This window comes from Onychomys torridus, chromosome 19 (genome assembly GCF_903995425.1).
Source record: "Onychomys torridus chromosome 19, mOncTor1.1, whole genome shotgun sequence".
Lineage (NCBI taxonomy): Eukaryota > Metazoa > Chordata > Mammalia > Rodentia > Cricetidae > Onychomys > Onychomys torridus.
The window spans coordinates 33,357,515-33,381,626 of NC_050461.1; the positions used below are offsets into that span (position 1 = coordinate 33,357,515).

The following is a 24,112-nucleotide window of genomic DNA, read 5'->3' on the forward strand; positions in this document are numbered from 1 at the left end:
ATGCACAAAAATTACATTTTATTTATACACATTATTGCTGTAACTAAAAATTTTGCTTGTTATGCCAAAAACACAACAGCCTAAAAAATAAACCTAAAAATTTACATTACAGAATAAAACAGTTTAAATCCTTACCCCAACCCCCCACGCCCCAGAAGAACCCTCTAGACGAGTCCATTGCTGCCCTTGGGCATTCTACCACAGGCTTCTTCCGTTTCCTTCCTTCTAAACTCTGGCAGATTCCTTGCATGTCCCAGGAATTACCCATTACGAGCCTCTCCCTAACAATTCACCCCATCTTCAGTATGATGCTCAGGCATAAGAGGTATGAACAACATTAGGGCATATTGAGAAATACCTATCAATACACAATCAAGTTAACAAGCTCCTTTTGTGTGTTAAGAAATGCTGTGATGACTGAATAGATATGACGTCACTAAACATCACAACTACCCTAAGAACTGTTAGTAGCCTGCTTTTAAAATTAAAGTGAACTTGGAGCTGGAGAAATGACTTAGTGGGTAACAGCACTGACCTACAGGATCTGGGTTCAATGCCCAGCACCCACATGGTGGCTCACAGCCATCTGTAAGTCCAGTAATAGGATATAACATCGTCTTCTAGTCTCCACAGGTACCAGGCCTACAAGGAGTGTATAGATATTAGACAATATACCCATACACATAAGATAATATTGAAATTAAAAATAAATAAAGGGAACTATGGCAGTGCTAAGTAATCTGCTAGAATGGACCTAGGTGCCCATGCTTTTCTCAATTACTGTGCAAACCAAGTGAGAATCAACAACTTCTAGTCACAAATTCAGGAACACAGACCATCCAGATGAGGAGAAATGAAAATCTCAAGGTACACAAAGCTGGAAACCAGCAAAAAGGTTTGTAGGAGTACAAACCAGCAAGAGATAGCAAATAAACTGTTTTAATAACATTTGCAAGGTGTTAATTTCATTAACATTCTATTTAGATGCCATTTAGTTTTCCTGACATATCTCTCTCTCTCACACACACACACACACACACACACACACACACACACACACACACTTTCACAAACTCAACTTCACTTTTTTCCACAGTGCTCAAAGTGATCAAAGCCATAGGCTACACATACTGAATGCAATATACCTTCAGTCTAGAGCTTCTCTAAGGAATTATCTCATAGAAATATAAGACCTATTTGGTAAAGATATGTTCAAGGATATTCTATGAACAGAGGTAAAGCTGGAAACAAGTATATGAAATAAATGAATGAGCTTCTACGTGAAAGATTTAAATGAGCCACAGTACACCCAAATCATGGATTATATGACCCAATTTTTAAAAAAATAATCACTCTACTAAAAATATATTACAAAAAGAAGGAAACTGAGTCTAACTTAGAAAAAAAAAATCCCTGTATATTTTTAAGAATGCATATTAGAATGCTAAAAAATGGCCAAGTGGCAAGTCTACAGATAATTCAACTAAACAAAACAAAACAAAACAATCTCCAAAACTGTTGAGTAACATCAATGCTCAGTTCACTGGACTGGGTTCTGAGAACCAAGTTCAGTTGCCTCCTCTCAGGCATTTTCCACTTGCAAGATGCTGTGCTTGCAGATTCCCACAGAAGCTTACTTCTCAGAGAAACGGTACTTCAGCAATGCTCTTCCCTAACAAACAGCTCCGGGTACCACAGGCACTCAGGAGCACATTCACAGCTGGCATCACAACAGCCCAAGAAGCACCACACAACTGTTCATAACACCTGGCAACTCAGTCACTGGTAAAAAATTCCAATCAGTGTAACATGAAATCCTTTAACAAATAGTTTTATAGATGCTATGCGGATTCAAAATTAAATATAAGGAGTAAATGAATACAATATTTCCAAAGGGTAGCCTCAGTATCTCAGTATGTCCTAAACACCTCACAACAACCAATCTTTTTTTTTGAGCTAAGGATCGAGCTGAGGGCCTTGAGCTAAATCCCCAACCCAACAACCAACCTTTTAATCCAGCAGTTTCACTACAGAATCATACCTTTCAGGAAGTAATTGAGACTGCCCAAATATAGTTTATAGTTGTAAATAAATAAGCAACTTGGATTCATGTGGCAATGAGTTAAATCATCAGCCACTTCAGCAACAGAATACTATAAAACTCCTAAGGGGGCTGGAGAGATGGCTCAGGGTTAAGAGCACATACAGCCCTCTCAGAGGACATGAGTTCAGGTCCCAGCACCCACTTGAGGTCGCTCACAACTGCTAATAACTCCAATTACAGAGGCTCCAATGCCCTCTTTTGGCCCCCCTAAGTGTTGCCTTCACATGTGTGCACATGCAAACACACAAATAAAAATAACACCTTAGAAAAGTAATTCTAAGGAAGCTAGATAAAACGCTCCACACCTATAATTGCAGCATTTGCAAGGCAGAGACAGGGTACTGAGAAGCCAGCCCAGGCTTCCCATAAGGCTCTCAAAACTTAAGGAAAAGAGCCTGTGCCATAACTTTTATATATTCCTAATGCTAGCACATTTTCCTGATTTTTTCTATGAAAGGAATATAAGATAATGAAATGCTCGCTTTACTGAACCTGATTTGTCTTCCTTCCCTTGCATCCTCACTAAAGTACTCAGTAAGAAGTAGATGCAACAAGTTTTCAAAAGTTAATCAATTAAAACTTACAATTGCCAAAGAATGAAATAAGTATATGTAAATATATGATCTAAGTATAATCTTGGTAATTTTTAAAAGCAAGGTTAATTAGGATTAGGAGAAAATTCTACATAATATTTAAGCAACTCATACACTGCACTACATAATCATTAAGTGAAAATCTTTAAGAGTCTAAGGTAAATAATTTTGAAATTAGGCAATCATGTTTCAATTTTTCCAGTGTAGGTGTGTATATAAAGAGAACATTACAAACTAAAGTTTCCTCACCGAATTCAACCACTTCCTCTCAAAAAACTCCTACATAATAGTAAGCTCAAAGTCATTCTTATCTTACAAGATGTATAAAATTCTTATTATTGTTTGAATAAAAATACTCAGTAATGGATAAATCAGTGAAAGTTTTCCAAGAAAATACATTTCTAATAGAAAACTAGAAGTTCCTTACACATGCCTATTTGAACGATCACAAAACAAGGACTAGAGTAAAAGAAAATGGATATTTAAGTGTGTTCCTGACAGGTCATAGACTGTCAGATTAACCCTTCATTATAGCAGGTTTCCTGTCAATCACAGGAGGAGGTGAGAAAGGAGGGGAGAGACTGCATGCCCTAACACTCCCATCACCCTGCCGTCCAAGGGAGGAAAGCACAAGGACAAAGGATCTTAGCACATGTGCTCCAGCTCTGCTTTCTCTTTCAAGTTCTCAACTCCTCAAAGGAAAACGCTGACAGCTATGATCTAAGTATGTTTGCAAGAACACGGTGTATGCAGTCACAGCATGGACTACAGATATGGTACATGACGTCTGCTTAGTAAACAGAGCTACTACCAAAGCAGGGATTTCTTTACTTACTTACTTATCTTAAGGCAGGGCCGCACTACATTAGCCCTGGCTATACCTCAAACTCACCATGTAGACCAGGCTGGCTTAGAACTCAGAGAGATCTGCCTTACTCTGCCTCCAGAGTGCTGGGATTAATGGTGTGAGCCATCACAAATGTGACAAGGAAAATACATCGGAAAACTAAAAGATTATCCCATGATTTAATGCCTCCTTCCACATACACGCCTTTAGCAGCTCACTCATATGAATGATGACAGAACTGTACGGCTAACCCATTCTTAGGATATGTATATTTGCTACCAGTATGTTTTAATATACATGTTAACACAATTATCAAAATTAAGAAAGATGTTAATATTTAGTATACTATTTTAGAAACTACACCTATTACTATAAAAAGTAAGGGTTTTATGCTCTGCCTCCAAGGAAGAAATGAAATATTTACAAAACTGTGCTAGACATAAGCCAAGAACAGAATAGCGAGGTCAAGATTCCAAGATGGCCCCAGTTCAGCCCTACACACTCTCCATTATTCTTCAACGATGCTGTTGAAAAGTGAAATTCCAGCAGCTGGGCAGATGGCTCAGCAATTAAGAATATGTCTTGCTCTTGCATGAACTCAAGTTCTGTTCTGAACACCCATGCTGGATAAACCACTGTAACTTTAGCTCCAGGGGAATCTGACGCCATCTTCTAGTCCCCATGGGCACCTGCATTCATATGCACACACAACTCCACCACATACACATAATTTAAAATATGAAGTAAATATATTTTAAAGCAAAAATAAGTAAACAGAACTCCCTCTTTCTCAAATGAAAAATTTTCAATCAGGCCAAGAGAGAGGTTATATAGGTTATATATATATATGAAGACACTTGAAAAAATTTTTAAAAATCAACTTAAAAGCAGACAAATACAGAATATGAATGAGAGAAAATGTTTTTATATTCTAGCATATGTAATATAGTAAAATTACTACAGCTCAGAAGAGCTTAAAAGTGAAAGAAAAAAATTTTTAAAACAAGAGAAAGGAGGCTGGAGAAAAGTCTCAGCAGCTAATGAGCACTTCTTGTTCTTGCGGAAGACCTGGGTCTGGTTCCCAGCATCCACATGGTGGCATACAACTGTCTGCAACGCATGCCAGGGGTTCTGATGCCTTCTCCTGTCCTCAGCAGGCACCAGGCACCAACACATTCAGTCCAACCAAAGTACTCAAGCATAGAGAAGGAAGTAAAATCAAAGAGACGGAGGACAGGATCTGAAAGAGAGCTCAGGGGAGAGAGGAAAGAAAGGCAGAACATGCTACAGACAGAAAAGCCACAGCAGACTCGGACTAGCGAGCTGTGCAAATGTGAAACGTTCCCACAGACTCATCCACTCAAGAGCAGTCCCCAGCTGGTGACAGTGCTCTAGAAGGTTCCGAAACTTGTAGGAGGTGGAGCCTCGCTGAAAGTGGGTCACTAGTGGACAGAACAGCGTTTTATAATCTGGCCCTGTGCGTCTAGCCTCATGGATTTTACCCCCAAACCATGAACCTAAATACTCCCTTCAGTTGCTTTAGTAGGTTCATCACAACAACAAAAACAGTAACTAATACACTAGTAACACACAATAACAGAACATCCGAGAGGCCCCCGGGCAAACGAGGGCTCCAGCGACTATTTGTCATGGAAATATAAGCCACAAAAATCATGTTCATATACTAGTGACTCAAAAAATATTTTGTGATATTCTCAAAGGAAGAATAAAAAAAAAAAAAGATTCAAAGTAAAAAAGACAAAGAGGGTCTGATCCTGAGAGGTCAATCCATTTAAAACAAAACAAAACGGATAGCTGGGTATGGAGACCTGTAATTCCACCACTGAGAAGGCTATGAGGCAGGGGAGTTATGAGTATGAGCGAGCCATGCCCAGCTACACAGCAAGTTCTAAACCAACAACTGTAAACTAATTTTATGATCTAGTGCAGTCGAGATTATCAAGGTGCTGCACTATCAGCCTACAGTGGTACTAGACAATCTGTTAGAACACTAACAATGTAATACTTAATACTACTGAAAGCCTTCTGCATCCACGGAGAGAGTGTTTTCTGTCTCCAAGGACATTTTATAACCATTAAACACCCTTGTTCTAAAACTTAAAACAGGAGAAGGAAGCTATTTGAAAATAACTCAGAAAAATAAAAGTCTACAAAAATATTAAAACCTAACAGAAACTCAAAGCTACAGTACCTTAAAATGTATTAGTAGAGCCCCAAGCTAGAGAAAACTTTAGTATAGGTCACAACAGGTGTAATATTAAACCTACCTTTCTGTAAAGAGGAAAAACGTTTGTAAGGAAACCAAATTTCTTATGTTAGCCCCTAATGTCACTGAATCAAAGACACAAAAGTTAAAAATAAAAGAATATGTCAAAGGTATTAGAATAATGAATTGTTTGTTTCATACTGATTAAATAACGAATCAGAACTTTCAAACAAAATGTCTAAGAAAAAAGAGTGACACATTTGATTTAAAAACTGAAAAGAATTTATCTTCTAAACCATAACCTAAGAGCTGAGCATAGTGGTACATGCCTCGCCATCCCAGCACCTGGGAGAATGAGGCAGGAATGTTATGAACTAGAGGCAGCATGGGCTCCACAGTGAACTCTAGGCCAACATGGACGACAGAATAAAAACTGTCTAAACAAAGCCAAAAGTTAAGACATGGCAAAATCGGAATCAGAAGTAACATTTTATGTAGCCTATGAACATATATAATTGTGTTTACAGACATACACACACACACACACACACACACACACACACACACACACACACACACATCCCTAAAACTTACTGAAGTGGAAGCAGGGGAAAGGTAGACAGAAATAAGAACTAACAGTTTTAAAAAGAATACAGATAACTTAAAAACGTGGGAAAGCAATGGAAGAAGTCTATGTCTGCAGGTGAGGTAACAATTCCCTCCAGGGTAGGAAGAAGAGCACAGTGAGACACAGTGCACATGAAGATACCATGAGCCAGGACATTCTGAAACTCTCTCTGAACTCCAGCCTGAAGAGAACGTAGCCAGGCACAAGAGGAGAGGGGAAGGGAGAAGAGGAAGGTCAAGGAGGTATGCTGTAGTGGGTCTGGAAGTTCCAACCCCCAGTGAGGCTTCGGTATCGATCACGCCTACAAGGTGGGGCTGAGAGAGGACCCTGAAGACCCGAGATGTGGATGCACCGGCTCTCTTGGTTGCTGGATCCTGGACGCTGGAGGTAGACTGAGCAGAGTTCTCCAGAGAACACTGCCAGACTGAGCTACACCTTTCCCAGACCCTGTAACCTATCCCTTAATTCATAAGTTACCCCACAAAATAAACCTCCCTTTTAACTGCGTGGAGTGGCCTTAATAATTTCACCAATAGTATGCCCATGAGAGGGTAAACTAAACAGAGCAGTTAGTAGAGGGGCTTAAGAAATAAAAGCAGAAAAAGAAAGATACATGACCATTTCAGAAAACTTACGCTAGGTCTAGTGTCTGAACTATCTTGAGAATCAATAAACTACTTTGATGGTCTGCAGTTCTTCTAAACTAAAGGTCTCTGAAGAAAGCACTAAAGATGGGGAAGAGTGAATCAGAGAATGTATGTAGACCCCTTAGATTCATGGACCCCAAATTTGGGTATTCAAATGAAACCCCCAAATCAATGCTCAGGGCACTGTAGACATCACTTTCAGACCTTTGTGGAGCACAGAACAATTTGAGTCATCAACAGATAAGTTCCCAAGTGAGGGCAAACCCAGCGACACTACTTTCTTGTTTCAGCTCTCATACTGTAAACATGTGATTTTCAGGGTGGGTCTGGTGTCATAGTTTTCTATTTTTACCTTCTTGGAAGCAGAACACTGACATGTCTAAAATCTCTAAGCATAAGAAAACTATGAGATGCTATGAACCATCATCTATGTGCTCAATGTCAATGTATTAATGAGATTAATAATACATACTAAATAATGTCTCTTTAGTAGAGGCACATGTAAAACAAAGTTATATGCTGAGTGGTTGATGGGCATGCAACCAGTGGCTTATCAGTTACAGGACATAGTAGTCATATATGTCGTAAAGAAAGAATGTCTCAGTATATCCTAATTCAGTATTTGCAGTCACTTGGAGAATTGACTACCCCAAATAAGAAGAACTGACACTATCTGCATGCACGTATGTACACATAAATGCTTACTCACACGTTAGACACAAGTGTGGTAATCAATTGCAAGTAGCAGATGAGGGAGAGAGGAATCAAAGATGATGCTAGGTTTCTGATCTGAGCAACTGAGGATGGTACTGACCAAGATAGGAAAAAAGAAAGACATCACTTTCGGGTTACATATGCTACAAGATGCTAAATACATGTCTCCATCTACCCTCCTCTTTGAAGTGAGAATCCTCACATCATTCACCTTGGCATGTCACTTGCATCTCCAATGTTCTGCTTTAAATAGTACAATATAACTCAAGCCTGACAAGACAGGAAATATGCACTCAATTCTTTCTCCTTCCACCATAACCCCAGAAAGCAATTCACCCTACCCCCATAACTTGTACGTTATGTTTTTATGAGTCACAAAATATCAAATAATACACACACACACACACACACACACACACCATGGAAAACAAGAACTATAAATGATGACTATATTAGAAAAAATTCTTCACACAATGATGGATTGTTTTTAGTTCATTTATAGAGACATGAAGCAGTAGTACTCTCTGCATTAATTATAAAATACCATTCTGAAGTACCAAATTTCTACAGAAACTTTTCCAGGGTAAATATAGCTTTTATAAAAATGTATTATACACTCAAAATGTGACAGATTTCTACAGCCTGGGAATCACTTACACAATTACAAAGTTTTATATAATCAGAAGTACAAATGCAAAAACTATCATAGAAATTCCTACTGATTCTTCCCTTTCTGGCCAACATCATCTTTGTTTATACACAGTCCATTACTAAAATAACAGAGAACAATTTCTACGCTACTATAGAACTCGTTTTATAAACAAATATATATATATTTGTGAACACAAAAGAGAAAGTTGACGATAAATAATCTTTTCAGTATTTAATGATCCAGATAGAGGCTCAAGGCCAACGTAAAAGACAGCAGCCATTACAAACACGCTCCTTTTCTCTGCACTATTATCATTAGTGCTTCCTTTCCGGTCAAAGCCCCTTCCTGACTTTATCACCAGGGTGACAAGCAGATGCAGGAGAGCCTACATACCAAAATTCAACAGAATAGCTACTACTATTTCCATGAGAAAGAAAGGGGAAATTGTAGGAAAGAAAGGCTGGAAGCAAAGGGAGCAAACAGCTGAGAAGGCAAGTAGAAAGAAGCAATGTTCAAACACAAACTTAAGTCTTCTGTACAGAATGAGTTCCTGGTTCTGGACACTCAATTTTAAGAACTGCATCTCTTACAATGAAAATGACAAAACACCCATGGACACAACAGAGCCTTTAAAGAACAAAGAGAGCAAAACTCAAAAATCATTTTGAACACCTTTTACATCCTTTAGAACTAATTTTATTGTATTCCTATGTAAACTGAGGGTATATGATCATAACACAAACAGAAAGTGTGTCAACACAGATATTTGAAAGAGAAAATAAAGTAAAACCTACCACACTCAACATCCCTGAGCTACCAAGTCAGCAATTGGTCAATGAGCAGCAGCTGGTGACTTTTGGTGTAAACATCTTTACAAACAGTCTATCCACCAATCAGCACACACCTCTCTTTGCCACGGACCACAGCCATGGGTGGAAGGAGCAAAGAGGCTTCTCGGTTTCACCTTCTGAGTCTCAGAAACTGTGACATTCCCATATCAAAAGGGGCAAGACCTTGTCAAGCACATGCCAACAGGCCAGTAGCCAAGACAAGGAAAATGGGAACACTAGCAAGTTATCTTTAAAAAGAAATAATATATACATAATATATAATAAACTTTCTGCACAAGAGAAATCTCTTAAGTGGTGGTTTCAATCCTAATCAGCCAACAAAAGGACACACAGTTCAACTAACAAAGTATAGCTCACAAAGTATTGTTTTTCTTCTTAAAATTACTATCATAAAAAAAATAACATAATACTACCACACTCTTCAGCGTGGATTAAGAAAGAATTTGTGGCTTTCGTGCAAAGAGAAGCACTTGCATGGAACTTAATCTATGGGAGTAATAACGAGTTACAAACTGTCAGAATACAATCCAACTCTAAAGCGGACAATGCCTCCACAGAGCTCTAGTTGGTAAGTCATATGCATAGGTCAGTCACTAAAGTGATAGAGGTAAAAGACCACTAGATAACCAGAGTAGCGGGGGGAACCCAGATTTCAATGCTAATCCTGAAATGCATGCTCTGGTCTTTATAATCTCCTAGATATTATAAACAATGAAAACTCAGCTACAAATACAATTTGGAACTTGTGCTGTAGCTCAGTAAAATACTGGATATGGCAGTATCATAAACCTACTGGAAAAAATCTGAATATACACACACACAAAAACACACACACACACTTACACAAAACCAAGGAATAGTGAAGTAGCTGCCATAAAAACAATTCCTACTTAAAGGGCTATTCAATTTTCACTAAGAAATAACATTATGCAAGAAACACTAACTCTACGTTTTATCATTCTAGGCAAAAGACTATTATCCCTGATAAGTACTTTTTCCTTGATATCCCTGATTATTAGAAATTAAGTTGGTCGGCTATATTTGGCATTAAAGTTTTACTCCACAATTCTCCAGGGAAAGCAGACATAAGTTATCACCTAGAGACCATCAATGAACACATTCCCAAGGGCCTCCCTCAGAAACCAACTCAGCCATCTGAAAAGCAGCAGTAGTGGCTGTGTTCAGAAAGTTTTCCGGGTGATTCCAAATTGTAGCTGAGGACCAGCACTGTAGAAGACATATCTTTATCCTACTGACTACACTCTCATGGGATCTGCCACTGCAGAACTTTGTCACTGCCGGGCACAGCCATCAGGAGCAAAAAGGAGGGCTCCAGATCTCATCATTTACTGTAAGGAAACTGCTAAAGAAATCGGGTAAGACCATTTAAATAACATGCAAGCATACTTCCAGACAGTTTCTATATGTTTATTTTGAAGAGGATGCCTTAGAAATCTATAAAATATATAACATAGAAAAATAATTTATGTATTATTTCAACTCCAATATATACATGGTCCCTTAAAAGATTTTCATTTTGTCATTAAAAATGCACCTCAACCGTATATTTCATAGTACTTTCAAAAATCCAGAATTTCAAAAGTTTCTACTAGGAAAGTTTTAGTAGTCATCTAAGTAAAATAATAAAACTAGGAATGATGCCAATAATACTTGAAAATATAAGCATATCTCAGGTATGTCATGTAGCCTAAGAATAATTTTCACACTATGATAAGCCCAAGCAGTTGCACATTCATTTAAGAAAAAAAGCACAAAAATATTTCATTGAAGAAAATATCTCCTCATAAAACTTAAGAAAGTTGGATGTCAAATGAAATATCTGAGGCTCAATTGACAATATCACGTTTCCATATGCACATTGTAAACATACACTCTACTAATGAGCTAGCAACTCAAATGAAACCAGTCATTACTCCAAGAAGACATCATAAAAAAAAATTCTCAGTGCAAAAATCCTTACCAACTAAAGTTGTTATAATGGACTTAAGACAATTTTAATAAAAAATCACAATTTGAATCCCATAATATAAATGATCCTACAAAGACTTTACATTACGATTAAAAAGGTTGCAAGAGTAACCGAGTTTTCCTCTGTGACTATTCTCTAGTAAATGCTTTCTTCTGATTAGCTTTTACAATGTCATCCGGGGATGCTGATTTGAAGTCAAATGGCGTTATTGCTACAAGTGGGCTCATTTCTTTGTCCGAGACATCTTGAACTTGTCTGCTATAAAGGAAAGTCTTGTAGAGGTCAAGAGAGCGCCTCTTGCAGCTCTTCAGCGGGTAACGAAGACACAGCGTTGAAGCAAAGGCTGAAGGCCTAGCAGCAAGAGCCTTGGTCCAGGACACAGACAAAGGTGCTTTCCTAGCAAGGGGGCCTTTTTTGTTTTTCTTACCATCCTTAGTAGAACTGGAATTTTCCTCTACCTTTAGAGTTAGAACTTTAGTGTCTGGGGTTGGAGCAACTGATGGGTCAACTACAGGCTTTGAAACAAACTCTGGAGTTTTTATCAGGACACTAAGATCAATATTTGAATCAATTCCAGGGCTTCTCAATTCAGATAAACTGAGCTCAAAGGAATCTCTCTTAATCTGAGAGTTGTCTAGGTCGATCGTTTTGGCAATCAAATCAGAAAGGGACAAATTCTCCAGGTCTCTCGTGGGAGAAGTTTGAGACAAGGCCAAAGATGACAGAGATCCTGTGAGCTCCGACACTCCAGTAGAAGCCTGAGAGCGGGTTGCCAGCTGCGACAGGGGGAGGGACCCCAAGCTGGCAGCTGACTGCTCACACAGGTCGGACAACGTGAAGCACTGCCTGCGACTGTTCTCTCTGTGTTCCTCCAACAGCTCAGCTAGGGATGGACTTCCACACTGGGAAAACGGTAAACTGTTATTCTTTACAATATCATTCTTGGCACTTTGTCCAACTTCAGTGTTTATACTGGGATTAAAATTATTTTCCAATGAGACAGGTAAGTGCAACGGGCTATATAAGCTTCCCAAGATGTTCTGCAATGGAATGCTTTGAAAATCAGGTAGCAAACTGCTTTGAACACCCAAAGAACCACTAGCTGCTGTGTTCCCTCCCATTAAGGACTTTAAGTCTGGTATTCCTTTGAAAGCACCATCTTCTTCGGAAGCACACTCGCCTGTAGGAGGCCTTACCACATCAGCATCTGGAGTCTTAGCAAGCAGACCCTGCAGAGTGTCTGTGGGGGACAGTCTGACTGATGGCTGACTTGCACAAGAATCTCTTGGCATATCATCAATGAGGTGAGCTAGGGACAGCTCCTTTGTTAACTTACATGATTCTAGTTCCTTTTCACTTTGGGGTCTGTCAAGTTTCTTTTTTCTATGAAGTAAATAGTGACTTGGCACAAGTGGAGAATTATGTGATCCATATTTTGCTATTGAGCTAGAACAATCAAAAGATTTGCTACTGCTATCCAAATGATTTTCTGATTGAGGATAAGAATTCTGAACATTTTCGGCTGAAACTTCAGAAGAAGAAATTAAGACTCCTTACCTTACAAAAGCCATCGATGTTCAGATGAGCAAGTTGACATTTGCAGAAGGCAGTCACAGCAACCAAAAAGAGACATGAGATGAGGCATTTAATTACTAAGTGCTCCCCTGATCCTGACGTAACTAAAGCGACTCTGTTCACTGTTTAGCAATAGGGACCATGAGGAAACGAGGAATATCACCTCTAACAACCTAAGATGACCTTCACACTGTGTTCACTGATGTATGTAATGATAAGTAAATGTTCTAATTTCCATGAATTTACTGAATCGTGGATTTCATGAATGTCAAGCTCCATTACAGTGAGGTTGTCATGATTATCACAACTTTAAAAATTTCTTTTAAAAAATGAAAAACTGAGTTCTTTTTTTCTGTATTTTAATACATTAAGAACAAGAAGCACACAGCTCCTGTGATTTCCTGTGTTCTAGGGACACATTATCAATACAGAAGACATTATCATCATGATCAATTAAAAGTACATATATGAGCTCCCCCCCACCCCCGACACACACAGAAACACACTGATTTCACAGTGGTAGCCTGTGTGCAATTTTGCAGAGGTCTAACCCAAAGATTAAAGGACATATCAATCCAGTTAACAAATGACCATACACTAACAGAATCATGCCAATTAATACAACTGTACCTCAGTTTTCATGTCCACAAACTTCTAAACCCCAAACCAAATTTAAAAATCTATTCTTGTTTTCTTATACATTAGCTAAAAACGAAACATGAGGAATATAATTTTAATGTTATATTATTTAATGGTACTTCAATAACATGAAGTTATAATTATCCATGATATAAGTAGAGGAATTTTTTAATAGTAATGGTTGGATACTCATTTCTGTCATCTCATTAGGATTTTAAAAGTCCAATAAGAAACTAACAAGAAGGCAAATGTCTTCTTTTATCTGATTTTATTTCCTTTGTGCTGATATGCAAATACACATGTATGATGTAACAGGAAGTGAACACAATACTCAAATTAAAAACCCCCAAACTAGGGGGCTAGAGTTGGTTCAATGGTTAAGAGCACTGTCGTTCTTCCCCTGCTGAGGACCAAGGTTTGGTTCCCAGCGCACACACAATGGCTCACAGCCATCCTTAACTCCAGTTCAGGGGACCCAACACCTTCTTCTGACCTCCTAAGACACTGCATACATGTGGTGCACAGATATAAATGCAGGCAAAACACTCATATACATAAAATAAAAATATCTTAACAAAACTGCAAACTAGAGAGCCGCCTGACGATAACTGAGATGAACATTAGTCTTTAAGCAGCCCGAAAGAGCTACAGGAGGTGTGAAAGCATACCTTTGGACATCTTTCCTGCAGGTACTGCTCTTTCGCTCTTCCCCTTCAAATCCTGCACATGATCTTGTTCCAGAACCACTGACAAAGCCTTCTGGACATCAAAGTTGTTCTTCAGAATTGCTTCCATCAGTATGTCATCGGGCACAGCATCTCCCAGTACCTCCCTCATGTGATCAAGGCATGAATAGAGACGAGCTAGAACACAAGATGGAGATGAAAAGCTGTACTACACAACGTCTCGAAAGAGGTTACGATCTTTACATTTGACCAGAGAATTTTAAATTATACTGGAACACTCAAACTTTCCTTCTCTTTGGTAGAAATTACTTATAATGGTTATATTTTATCTATTATGTACCTGTCTTCTCACATCTCATTAATGAAACAATCAATGCAATGGATGTTTCTGAATTACACTTGAAAAGACTACATATAAACTGTATACAGTAATACACATTCTCAGTATAAGATGAGGTTACAACTTTCCAATTGCTTAAAAAATACAAATGGATGGAGCTGGAGAGATGGCTCAGAGGGCAAGAGCCGGCACTATTCTGACAGAGGACCCAAATTTGGTTCCCAAGCACCCACATTGGGCGGGTCAGATCAGCCTGTAACTCCAGCTCCAGATGATCCAATACCCTCTTTTGAAGGTCTACAGGCATCTTCACTCATGTGCATAAGCCAACACACAGACATACACATATACACATAGTTAAAATTAATAAAAATACATCTTTCAAAAAATACAAATGGCACATTCTAATATTTTTAGACAGTGATGGTGAAATTTCTACCAACCACTTGTAGCATGCATAGAAAGGGAAAGGGACTGTGTGAGACTATTTCAAAATTATCAGTTTAAAAACATAGTATTTCTGACATGTCATAAATAGCTACTTCAAGTTTTTTTTTTTCAAACTGACAAGCTCTCCATAGCCAACAAATATCATCCTTTATGGTTATCAAAACAATTTAGCATAAAAATAATCAAGTGCAAAGAAGGAAATGAACATTCATTTTAAAAACAATATTTAACTCTGGGATTGTATTGCTTAAAGATTTTCATTTTTCTTATAACTAAGCTATTATAAAAAGTCCCTATAACACTCATCAGAGTCTTCATATCCTTAAGAGCTAAAACAGGACCAGGTACCTAGAGGCTAAAGAATAAAAACAAATACTCATTTGCATATTACAGCACTTGGCAATTTTCATTCTGACTATGTCTAATCCTCACAGAAACTCTGGATGCCAGACATGTCACAGAAAGTAACTGAAGTGTACCTCATAAGCTTCTGGGCTGGCCATCTATTATGAGGCATCTATTATCAAGACTTTCTTAGTAAAAGCTATACTGCATGCTTAACTGCTTAATTGCAAAAATAAATTCCTTAAATACCAGGACAATTCTGCTTTGCCTCTATGTAAGATTTAACAGGATTTCCCTGTTACTAGGAAAGTATTATGTATTGAATTAATACATCAATCACTGAAATGGGAAGGCAACACTTAGCAGAGCTAGCATCAGAACATCTAATAATCATAGGATCTATTGCCTACATATTTGTAAAGAGGAAAAGTACTAGGAGGTGAAAAGTGGAGACTGCACAGTCAGGCGATGTGTGCCTATTTACAGCCTATTCGTGTGCCTATAAAATAACACGTACCAATAAAGCCGGTCAGATCCAGTATGTTAAAAGAATGCCTGCAAGCACATAGTTAACGTGGGTCACAAGTATTACTGTCATGTAAGTAGTTGCTTGTCAGGACAGAAAGTTAGTCTCTTTTTCCACAAATAACTTGACTTTTGTAGGTCCTAATCACTGACCACAGAAGCACACATTGTGGTGGTATCAGGTTCTCCAACATATTGTGGACCCTAATAAACTTATCTGGGGTCAGAGAACAGAACAGCCACAATATTAAACATAGAAGATAGGCAGTGGTAGCATACGCCTTTAATCCTAGCATTCCAGAGGCAGAAATCCATCTGTTCAAGGATATAGCCAGGCATGGTGACACACACCTTTAATTCCAGAAAGTGAGCCTTTAATCCCAGGGAGTGATAGTAGAAAGAAGAAAGATACATAAGGCATGAAGACCAGAAACTAGAAGCATTTGGCTGGTTAAGATTTTAGGCTTTGAGAAACAGTTCAGCTGAGATTCATTCGGGTGAGGACTGAGATGCTGCCAGTCTGAGGAAACAGCATCAGCTGAGGAACTGGCGAGGTGAGGAAACTGTGGCTTGTTCTGTGTCTCTGATCTTCCAGCACTGACCCCAATAACTGGCCTCAGGTTTGATTTTATTAATAAGACCTTCTAACAATTCATGCTACATCACATAGCAGAAAAATGACTTCTCTTCTGTCCACCTTCTTATCCTGGAGACTGTGCTAACACAAGGACTCCTACTCTGCCCCACTTTCTCATCCTGGAGACTGTGTTAACACAAAGAAACACTACAGGGCATATGCACTATCTCTGTAATCCACCAGATATTCAAGTGAATCTACAGAGTTGACAAAATTCAGTTTCCCCTACTTTCTAATTTTGTATATTTATGCCTTCTTTCCATTTATTCTGATTTTGTTAGTCCCTGGCATTTAAAAAAATATTTATTTTATGTATGAGTGTTTTGCCTTCATGTATGTATGTGCATCATTCCAAGCCTGGGGTCCCAGAGGTCAGAAGAGAGATCTGATCTCATGGAACTGGAGTAATGGTTGCTTGTGAACTACCATGTAGTGGCTGCGAACTGAACCCAGGTCTTCCAGAAGAGCAGCAAGTACTCTTAACCCCTGTGCCTTCTCTCCAGCCCTAGGAGTTGATGTTTTACTAACATATTCAAAGATCAGCTTACAGACCAGACCCTCCATTTCTTTCTGTTTCCAAATGAATTCTAAACTTTCAATTAAAAACATATATAGACAAAGGTCGAAGTGCAGAGGAAGAGCAGGCACCTCGGCCTCACTCATTCTCCACAGACAGCATTACTCATGAACCTGGCCAGCTCAGCTCTCCATCAGTCTATGGTTTGAGAAAAGGGGCAAATGAAATTGATTTGTAAAAGGAAGCCAAAAAATAGTTATCCTTTCCCAATGTTTAAAAGGGTTAAAAATAAGCAAACAACTAATGCTGTTACTCCCATCTTGAAACTTGACTCACACAGACATGACACCCAGAACAGCTGTGAGGTGTTCCTCTGGTCTTCAATGCTTTCTTCTTTAAACTTCCTGGCAGCTATCATTCTTGTCAATAAAGCAGCCCCTGCCATTTAATCATCAGCTCCACAAGAGCTCATGAACCACCAGTCTTTCAAAGTTCTTCTAACAAATCCCTGGAATTTTCTTCCATGTAAACAATGAGAGGATGAGAAAACTCACAATCAAAGACCCCCAGTTACTAAATAGCTGATATGCTTAATGGAATCAATTTCTCAATCACACAACTGAACAGACTTCTCAATAAACACACTAAAATAAGATGTAAATTTTCCTTCAAAGTATAAGATATGTTTGTACCATTATTGTTCATAATCATTATTATGAATAATCTCAATAAAATTCACAAGTTCTTACTTGGTGATTAATCATTTTCAGCTAATGAAGATATGCTATTTTTAAAAAGCCATACCTTGATCAATTTCACTTAACTGGTGATTCAAAAGAGAATTAGAAGACTCTTTCAGATCTTCATAACCATATTCTTCTTCAGGGTTGTCACGTCGTGAGTAAATAAACTGAGCAGCTAGAATACAAAATGAAGAATGCTGTAACAGAGCCAGTTCTCAAATTTTTCTTCTTCTTTAACACAAGTTAAAATAAAGGAGATGGGGCTATAGTTCACTGGTGAAGTGCTGCCCTAATACGCATACGGTCCTGAGTTTGATTCTCAACACTGAAATTGAGCAATCGTATCTGAAGGCACTAAAGCAGAAAGAAAGAGCGGAAAATGTCAGGATGTCCTGCTCTGGCCTCTGTATGCTCATTCACAGAGGGCAGGCATCTGCATATTCATATGCATGCATTTTAAACACACACACACAGGGCTGGGCATGCCAATTCACAGGCATGATTACACACAAACATTTGATCATCACTTACAGCCAGTCTGACAAGTGATGAAATTGGAACTACTCCATGACTGTATCAATCCTACCCAAGTTCTAGCTAAGTCCCGAGACGAACACCTTTCCAATGTCATCTTCCTGCTTCCCCCAATCTCCAAGACCACACCACTCATTTCATCCTTGCCCACTATTATGCTCCCTTATTCCTCTTGGTACTGAAATTTTAAAGCACAGAGCAAACTTACTGATTTGCTTAAGAAAGCACTCAAGATGTATTTGCAGAGTGAAGCCAACATTACATTAAATTTTGCTATTCAAGAAACACTAATTTTGCCAGAATACAAAAGGTTACCAAAAGCATAAGCTCTAAGTTTAAAAATATACTTTTTAGATTTTAACTTTTTAAATTGATCCTTTGTGAACTTCACATCACACAGCTCAATCCCACTCATCTCCATATCAGCCTTCTGCGTTGAAAACTCCCCCACCACCGAAAAGAAAACAAAAACAAAAATCTCGCTGAGGAAGCTGCAGTGTGCTACCATGTGTCACAGTGCATCACACAGTCTACTCTTTTGCCCTTTGCCCAACAAGTTTTACTTGCAAACGTTTATTGCAATGAAACACTGGTGTAGTTCCAGGCCTCAGGCTTCTGCTACACTAGCGACACTGGATCCTCTACAGTACCCTGTCATGGAGATCCTGCAGCTTTGGTTATACAGGACTGGCCCCTTCACAAGCTCCAGCAGCTCATGGGTGGGGTCGATGTTGGGGTGAGCCAACTCAAAAGCCCTGGATCTGGGCCTGAGTGGAGGCTGAGCTGGTCACCCCACTTGTTCCCGTGGATCTGGGCCTGAGTGGAGGCTGAGTTGGTCACCCCACTCGCTCGCCTGGATCTGGGCCTGAGTGGAAGTTGAGCTGGTCACCCCACTCACTTGCTCTCCCACTTTGCTGGGGTGGGGGGCCTGGCTCTCGAGGCTGTGGCAGCTGGCAAGGGCAGGACCGGATCTCTTGCACTCATGCTACCGGGGCCAGCTCTCCAGCACTGCCCTGACAAGATGTGGGGCCAACTCACCAGAGTGCTGCAGCCAGCAAGAGACAAGGCCAGCTACCCTGTGCTGGTCCCACTACAAGGCCAGTAAGAGGTGTGGCCAGCTCTCCTGCGCTCCACCCTAAAGGCTCTCCCACACCCACACCACCAGCTCTACTATGCTGCCCAGGAGAGGTGCAGACCTGCTCTCCTGTGCAGCCAGCAAGGGGTGGAGACAGTTCTCTGGGGTGAGCACTCCTGCCAACAGCGAGGGGCAGGGCCACTAAGTATGATGCTCAGCCATAATTCAGGCAGCAGCCCAGACCACCAACATCCACTTGGCCTTTGATGGTAACATGGCCATGGCCACCAACACAGACCCTGGCTGCAGCAGGGCCTCAGACCCAGGTATGGCCCTCAGTGGCAGCACAGGACACTCAAATGAGTTTGGCCCCCAGTGGCAGCACGGCCATAGGACATCAACATGGCTTCAGGTGGCAGCGCAGGCTCCTCATACAGGCCTGTTCCTCACCACCATTGCATCTCCAGTTCCACGTCACTCCAGAGTGCATAAACCCCTCCGCTTCTTTCCCACCTCTCCATTATGTATGTATTCAACGTAGTGGCACTTGCTGCCCCAGCCTGCTTATGTGTTGTCTTCCAGGCTCCAGGTTTCTCTACTTATGTAATGTGTAAATATTTTGCCCCAGTGTATGTCTGTATACCACATGCATGCTATGTACCCTTGAAGATCAGAGAGGGCATTAGATCCTCTGGAACTGAGGATATGAATGGTCCTCTGCAAGAAAAACAAGTGTGTGCTTAACTGCTCTCCAGCCCTCAAGAGGTCTAAGTTTTGAAGAACTCATTTTCAATCATACAGTAACACCGTTAACCGGTGACATATATATAAAACTCTGACTTGCAGATACTGGTCTGTGTCTCTCTAGCATACTGGCTGTGTCATCATTCAATATGGAATGTAACAGGGTACTAAGTATTTCATTAAAAGAAAGAAAGAATCTGTAAAAATGCCAATATATGCCTCAGTGGCATAAACAAAAAGGGAAAAATGCAAGCCCAACGTATGGACGCATCCACTTCAACTGGACACCCACTGAACTTAACAGTCTACTAACAAAAGTAGTTCTATAAAGCAAGACATTATGGGAGCCTTGACATAATTTTCCTTCCCATAAGAACATAATAAGCCCACTGCACAAAATTCCTACATTGGACTTTAGAGCATGGTTCCAGTGAGGTATTAATGCTGAAAAAGAAACTACCTCCAAAATTTATAGATAATGCAGAAAATATAAATAAAATTACAGCCCATATGTAATATTTATAATTAGAAATCAGAAGTCCACAAGCCAATGACCGTATAGGTTAGCAGGGAAGAAAAAGAAAATTGCAATGTCACAGTTTAAGATCCAAATGATTAAGACAGTTGACAAGAAATGGAGAAACAAATTAATCACTGGAGACTGGAGCAGTTCCAATAAAGGAGGTTAAGAACAGAAAAACTGAAGACTGAACAAAAGGAGAATTCCACACATACAGAGAAACTGAGGACTAAAATGCATGTTTCCTTTTCTCAGATTAGGTCATCGAAATGGATAAATAAAGACATGAAGAGGGTGGCCCATGAAAGAGGCTTCAGTCTAAAACACACCACTCCAACATGTCAGGTCATGTCAGGGTTCTTTGGAAAGTCTGGTTTCTACTGCAACTGTAACTCCGCTGTGACCAACCCCCACACTCCCTCCCAGCCGCCCTTGTTCCAGGACTGCTTAATATTTGCAACATTACTCACTAGTTAGGGTCTTTACACCTCACTCTTCAAGCTTTTGCCTTGTCAACTACAGAGTCCTGCATCTGTGGTCATGAGGAAGCTAATGCCTCTCTCCAGACGTGCGTGCATGTTCACTAAGACGGCTACTGGTTTGTGTCAGTTTTCTTGGTTGAATGGCCTGTCCCAATCTTATTCCCCTGTAACTATTTTTAGTCTCACTTGTGAACACCCCAAGTATTCCACAAAGACACACATTATATGATTTACATATATGTGTGTCCTTCTCCATCTTATTCAAGGAGATAAATTAGTATTACAGATGAAAGACTGGAGAAACATTCTGTTTCAGATTCTGTAATACCTTTTCCATTGTTCAAGTCTCAGATTAGAGATGAGTCTTATAACCAGAAGGCACCTTAACATCATGTAATCTTAGAGTGAGTCTTTTATTTCTACCGCTCTAAAGTAAATCCTTAAAATCCGTGGCACTTTAGACTTACTCTAGCAACTATACTAAAAAGGTAAATGGTATCACTTTCTGCCTAGAGACTTACCAGTTGTTTCCCAGGCTTTTCTAGACTTTTTTTTTTTTTTGCTTAGTCCAACATTAACAATGCAACTATGTCTCATACCACTGTGACCCCAGAACCCTAAGACAGGTCCAATGCTGACTGAGATGAGAAACCAAATATATCCCTCAGCAAGTTTCATTCTAGAGATTTCCATAGCAAAGCGGAAGTTCTTACTTACAAGAAGAACTTCGCCACCCGCTAGAAGCTTCTGTTTCTGGGGTACTCCTTACTGTCACACTTTCCCAAACAAAAATCCCAACTTCCAAACTCGTTCTACAGCCATTATTCTAGAAGTCCTCGCTAGTGGTCGGGACTGCCACAGAGGCCAACAGAATAAGGAACCATAGAGGCTGAGGCCAGGAAGGAAGGAGACAGAGGAAGCAGGGGACAAGGGGCAGGGAGCACAGACACAGGGGAGGGGAAGGTGGCGGGGAGCACAGACACGGGGGGGGGGAAGGGGGCAAGGAGCACAGACACAGGGGAGGGGAAGGAGGCGGGGAGCACAGACACAGGGGAGGGGAAGGGGCAGGGAGCACGGACACGGGGGAGGGGAAGGGGCAGGGAGCACGGACACGGGGGAAGGGGCAGGGAGCACAGACACAGGGGAGGGGAAGGGGCAGGGAGCACAGACACGGGGGAAGGGGAAGGGGCAGGGAGCACAGACACAGGGGAGGTGAAGGTGGCGGGGAGCACAGACACGGGGGGGGGGGAAGGGGCAGGGAGCACGGACACGGGGGAGGGGAAGGGGCAGGGAGCACGGACACGGGGGAGGGGAAGGGGCAGGGAGCACGGACACGGGGGAGGGGAAGGGGCAGGGGTCAGTCTAAACCTTGAAGTTGAAATCAAAGCCCAAAAGGCAACTAGTACAAATAAAAATTAAGGCAAGGGTGAGAAAATAATAAATGTAAAATGTTTTTCTTTAAAATTTTAAATCTTAAGTTCACTGCATTTTCTGAAAGTTAGTCATAGTAATTTTAAAATTTAAGCTATTTTGGCATACATGAAAGTTCAAGGAATTCCAATTCTAAGTCCTGGAACTGCCTACAAGCATTTCCTAAACATTTGTGTGCACAGTAAAGACACAGTTCTCACATCCTTCCTGGAGCATCTGATATAGTGGTGCTGGAAAGAAGCAGGAAAACGGCATCTAACAATTACTCTCTGCTCTTTCATACGAGCCCAGAAGCTTAAGAAGCACTGCCCTGCAAATGTCTTCAATCCCAGCACCTGGGAGGCAGAGGCAGGCGGGTCTCTGAGTTCAAGGCCAGCCTGGTCTGCACAGTGAGTTCCAGGACAGCCAGAGCAACACAGTGAGACCACGTTTTGAAAAGGCCAAAGTAACAAACACACACACACAAAGCAGGAAAAGGAAAGAAACTGTCCTAGACGCCACACCGCCAGTCTGCCCATGTGCAGTCCACTCGTCTGCTTTGTACATCACCAAAGTCACCTGCTAACTCCCTCCCTGTCCAAATGCCTCCTATCAAAGGTGACACACTCACAGAAGGAAGAAGCCCCTTCCCAATCTGTGCTCTCCAAACACCACCACTCAGTAGCCAGCACTCTACCCACACCCTCCCCACTTCACCAACTCACTCTCCACCCATCAGACCGCAGCAGTGCCCTGAGTGAACACTCTGCTGTACAAAGACCAAAACAGGTGTGTGCGGGTTCTTCTCACACAGACTGATACTGAGTAACGGTTCTGAACTAAAATACAGCAAGGGGCTACTTCCAACTTACATTAATTGAAACAAAATACACTATTCAAATTGCTTTTCCTGGTTCTTTTGTTATTACTGCCCTGACATTCATTCAATAATCAGTATGAAAAATCTTTCTAAAAGAAATTATAAAAAGCTACATTTAAAACATTTAAAAAACACCCTTTATCAAGTATGCTTAGAAATCAAAAATACATCCATTTGTGACTAAAGTTTAGAAGTCTCTATGAATTGGCAAAGCAACTCAATTACAGCTTCAGTAGACCATGAGTACAGGGTGTTCACCTCTTGAAGGAGCAAACGGTAGATTTTTATTCTCTGAGCTACTCAGGAATTCGTTCATTTGTTCCTTAATCCCCTATGAGAAGTGCTCTTCTAAAGGGTATTCAGTTATGGTGATGGCTGATCTTGGTTGTGGAAGAAGGAGCCTCAGTTAAGGAATTGCCACCATCAGGACGGCCTGTAAGCATGTCTTTGGGGGCATTTTCGTTGTATAAACCCTGTTAGTCCAGCCACAAAGGAGCAAACTCAGACAGACACCAACAATGACAGCAGTGATGAAGAGGGAGTCTGCTTCACAGAGCAGCCAGCAAAGAACATGACGGCAAAGCCTATGGCTCTGCCACGGCAGGCGGCTGCTCTAAATAACAGGAATGATTCTAAAAAACTGTTCATTTCTCTTCGGAAATCACCTGAAAACACACACTGAAAGATGACTGAGGCCCAGTACATGGTGCTTAGGCCTGTGATCCCAACTTCTGGGGCTCTGAAACAGGGACTCCCA

The 24,112-nt window shown here is 40.5% G+C and overlaps 1 protein-coding gene across 3 annotated transcripts in view; it reads right to left on the reverse strand.

Moving 5' to 3' along the window:
* Hbs1l (HBS1 like translational GTPase) overlaps window positions 1-24,112 on the reverse strand; it is a 72,650-nt gene that overhangs the window by 43,476 nt on the left and 5,062 nt on the right. Inside the window, exons 3-5 of one of the 3 annotated variants that reach the window (XM_036168622.1) lie at window positions 17,772-17,885; window positions 14,136-14,330; window positions 8,263-12,805 (exon numbers count right to left, since the gene is read on the reverse strand). In XM_036168622.1, coding sequence (XP_036024515.1) covers window positions 11,382-12,805; window positions 14,136-14,330; window positions 17,772-17,885 — 1,733 coding nt within the window. In that variant the 3' untranslated portion in view covers window positions 8,263-11,381. The other 2 variants (XM_036168621.1, XM_036168623.1) reach the window with 2 other exon arrangements.